This window comes from Frankliniella occidentalis, unplaced genomic scaffold (genome assembly GCF_000697945.3).
Source record: "Frankliniella occidentalis isolate FOCC.00 unplaced genomic scaffold, Focc_3.1 Scaffold28, whole genome shotgun sequence".
Lineage (NCBI taxonomy): Eukaryota > Metazoa > Arthropoda > Insecta > Thysanoptera > Thripidae > Frankliniella > Frankliniella occidentalis.
In genome coordinates this window covers 394,015-397,818 of record NW_026267158.1, presented here as the reverse complement: position 1 = coordinate 397,818, position 3,804 = coordinate 394,015, and the positions used below count along the sequence as shown (strand labels likewise).

The following is a 3,804-nucleotide window of genomic DNA, read 5'->3' as shown; positions in this document are numbered from 1 at the left end:
GAGAGAGAGAGAGAGAGAGCATAGAGAGGAGCAATAGGAGAAGATCGCTACGCCTCTCGACTATTTCTGTCGCCTTTATCATGGCTCTCTGCTCCTCCCTTCCTCTCTCTCTCCTTCCCTCCCCCAGCGCGAGCGGGTTAACCTTGTAGCTCGCCATTACGCCCTGTACCTCGCCGCCACCACCGCCACTCAATGGCCTCGGGGAGGCACTCAGGGCGCGGGGCGGGGCGGGCCCGGGGGTGGGGCCGGGGGCTGGGCCGGGGGCGGCGCGGCAGGGGTGCAGAGGGGCGGAGAGAGGGCATCGTGATAAATCTTGACAAATTGTCTTTGTGAATGGAGGCGCGGTAGACGGGGTGTGCGGGCAAACAATAATGGATGATTCTCGAGGCGGAGAGCGGCGGAGCAAGGCGAGGAGAGCGAGAGGGGCGAGTCGGGTCCACGGGGGTGAAAAAAATAGGACAAGAGGTACCGAACCGACATGCGGGGCGCTCTTTCGGGGAACAAGGAAAGAAAATATGTTGAAATACGGATCTCATTGGTCAAAACTATATACCTAAGTGGCAGCTTTCTCAAATTCACACGAACCCTGGATTTTACCACAAGAATTTGGAGCGCATATCACTGATGTACACACTCTCAACGAGTTGCGCAATAATTTGAACATACCTTAGCAAGGGCTAGATGTCTTTTAGTAAAAATAAATATCAGTCTATAATCAATACTCAAGACGTGCGGTTAGGATAGAGATGCACGCCCGTGCACACACACACAGCACATACGTAGAAATAAAATAAGGGAGTGAGAGGCGGAGACGGCAGCATAGGGTGGCGAGGCGGAGGGTTGAAGGAAGGGATGAAAATAGAAGAGAGAGGCGTGCACAAAATGGGAGCAGGGCATAAAGATTATTGAGAACAAGATTATGTAAAAAGGACAGGCCCGGCAGCAAGGGCGGTGCAGGGCCGCTAGCGACGCCTCTTCTCGGGGCGTGGCGGGTCGTGGCGGAGCGTGGCGGGGAGGAGCGTGGCAGGACGTGGCGAGGCGCCTCGCTGTTTGGAGAAGATTAGGAAATATTGCGGTGAGACGAAAGAACGAAATTAAATTATCACCATGAGTGATGCGCGGGGGCGGTGTGCCCGGAGGAACAAAAAGAAGAGAGGAGAGAGGGAGAGAGTTAACTGTGTGATGGAGGGGTAGGGGTAAGGGGTATGAAATAGTCGTAAAAGACGGGGAAGGGTAGAGGGCAAGAGGGGAGAGAAGAGGAGAGGGGGAGAGAGGGGGAGAGAGAGAGAGAGAGAGAGGGAGAGAGGAGAGAGAGAGAGAAAGAGAAAGAGAGAAAGAGGAAGGGGCAGAGAGAAAGAGAGGCGAAAGGGGAAGCAGCAAGAAAACGAAACCCGGGAGTTGAGTGGGGCACTGACGATTCCCTCAGCACTTCTCGTAGAGGGGGACGAAGGGCGCGGAGAGGGGGGGGGGAGAGCGAACGGTGTTATCAATCGGAAGTAACCTCTCTCCCGCGCGCCGCCGTCCGTCCCCCCTGTTTTCTTTCTCCCCCATGAGATACAGCCCCCGATCTGCTCCGAATTAGGATCGCAAAAGCTACGCCCTTCTCGCGCAGTCTGTCTGTGTGTGTGTGTGTGTGTGTGTGTGTGTGTGAGCGCGCGCTGCCCGATTTACAACACCGCGTCCACACATTCGCCACTCACTCCGCTTCCTAGCCCCACCATTAGCGGAGCACTCAATTGCACGGCCACCAATAGGTTTACACTGGACGGCACCAAAGTGTGAAGCAGGCAGCATAGCAGGGGAGGAGGTTAGTTGGTCAGCGGGGCGCGTCATGCAAGCATGTAAGGGAGGGCCGCAGTCATACTGGTAGAAAGAACTTCAATAAATAAAATGTTAAATTGGCACATGCAAGTAATCAACACTATGTTGCACACTTTTATGTCTTTGACTAGATATTTGAATACTATGAAGTGTTGAACAGTAAAGTTGAACACGTATAAGTGTTCAACACCAGAGTTGGCCATGAACCTTTGGACACTTTAAAGGGTTCAAATTTACTATTACTTTAAAGTATCGAAATATACAGTCGAACTCTTAAAAGTGCGCAACATAATGTTGAGTACGTGCACGCCAGTTGAACACTTAATTTATTTCTGATACGAAAAGACAACTGAGACTAGTGCTCGATTTAAAAAAAATAAAAATGAAAGTATGGATGAACATTAAAAAGAAAAAATACGACACGCAACTTTGGCCAGTAAATAGAATTTATCATGTCCTAATTTTCGCTAAATTTGCGACCTACAAATAAGTAGGGTAAGATGCCCTATGATGGCCACCTTAAGAATGGGCCTGACCAATGATGGCCACCCCTTTTAGCAGATGATACCTTAAATAGCTTTTGACTGAACATAAAGAATATATAAGTAACTTTAAGGTATCAGCTAGCTTGTACTCTCGATAAGGGAAGAAAACCAAAGCGCATGACGTCACCCAGATGTATAAGGGGCGCGAGAAGTCGCCAGCCCACCCCCCGCCCGTTCCCACCAACAATACCCAACAATTCTGAGCCACGGATGCCGGCCGGCCTGCCTGCTGCCCCCTATCTCTTCCTCTATGCCATGCCGCTAGTCCGTTGAATTGCAAGAAGGCAATTGCTAAAAGTAACAAACAGCCATAAACAATTAACAGCAAAATATGAGAGAAAATTAGGGCAAAGACATATCCTTAAATTTGTATCATCTGCTTTCACGATACGTCCCTCGACGTAGCTTTTTCTTGTAATGTAGACAACGATGTGAAGTAGTTTGGCTTATTATGCCCAAGTAGGGGCCTTACTAGAACACTACTTCAAGGCCAAGATTGTAAAGTGACCAGATTGGCTGGAAATCGAGAAAAGTGGCCATCAATGGAAAGTGGCCACATTAGGGCACCTTACCCTACATGAGACGGAGTAGAGAATTTTCCTGATACGACACGAGTACTTATTCTATTAGTGAACAGCCAGAAAGGTCGGTCATCGCTGTGTCAAATCCAGTGCCTAAACCCACGCATGCTCCCGCCCGCTCCACCGTGTTAGAGAGTTAATACCTGCACCGACACCACCACAACCAGGTTGGCAGGACTGACGCCCTGCTCATGCAGTCTGCTCATGCAGTCTGCGCTACCAACCTTGATGGGATCGGCCAGGACCGGGACGGGCGGAGCATCGCTGGGGTGCTCACTCACCTGCAACACACAAAGAGGGGCACAATTAAGAGACGAATCATTGCGAACGACACGGGCGACACGGCCATATTAATGACGGAATGTAATGCAACTGCAACACATTCGTAAACAAAACGGACACGACACGCAGAAACAAACAAACAACAGCCAAAAAAAAGACGCGCCCAAAAATGTCGGCCGTGTATAATCCTGGCGCAGACGCCCCCCTCTAACGGCTCTATTTGTGGACCAGGCCAATTAAACTCGAGTCCAAGTGGAGTGGAGAGCGGCCGAGAGCGAAGCACCACGCGCCCGAAAACACAATCACTCCATAGCAGCGGGCAAGTATTTTTCGGGAAAGGAATCATGATGAGAATTAACAAGATATAAAGATCACGTTCACACTAATTTGATTTACAAAGTAGGATTCTGTACACGGCACCTTGCAGCCCCCTCCCCCGCTCTCTACCAGCAACCCAGGGCCTGACGGCGGCTGCATAGGCAGTCCCGTTACGCACCCGCGCGCGCCGGGTTGCCTACCGCACGCCTGGAGGCCAGCGCCCGGCGGCGACCCATAGGCAGTCCCGTTACGCACCC

General features: G+C 51.1%; 1 protein-coding gene across 1 annotated transcript in view; it reads right to left on the bottom strand.

Annotated features, from left to right (window-relative positions):
• LOC113207493 (transcription factor 12) overlaps window positions 1-3,804 on the bottom strand; it is a gene marked incomplete in the record, with an annotated part of 161,766 nt that overhangs the window by 58,825 nt on the left and 99,137 nt on the right. Inside the window, 1 exon segment of the mRNA XM_052265613.1 lies at window positions 3,172-3,228. Coding sequence (XP_052121573.1) covers window positions 3,172-3,228 — 57 coding nt within the window.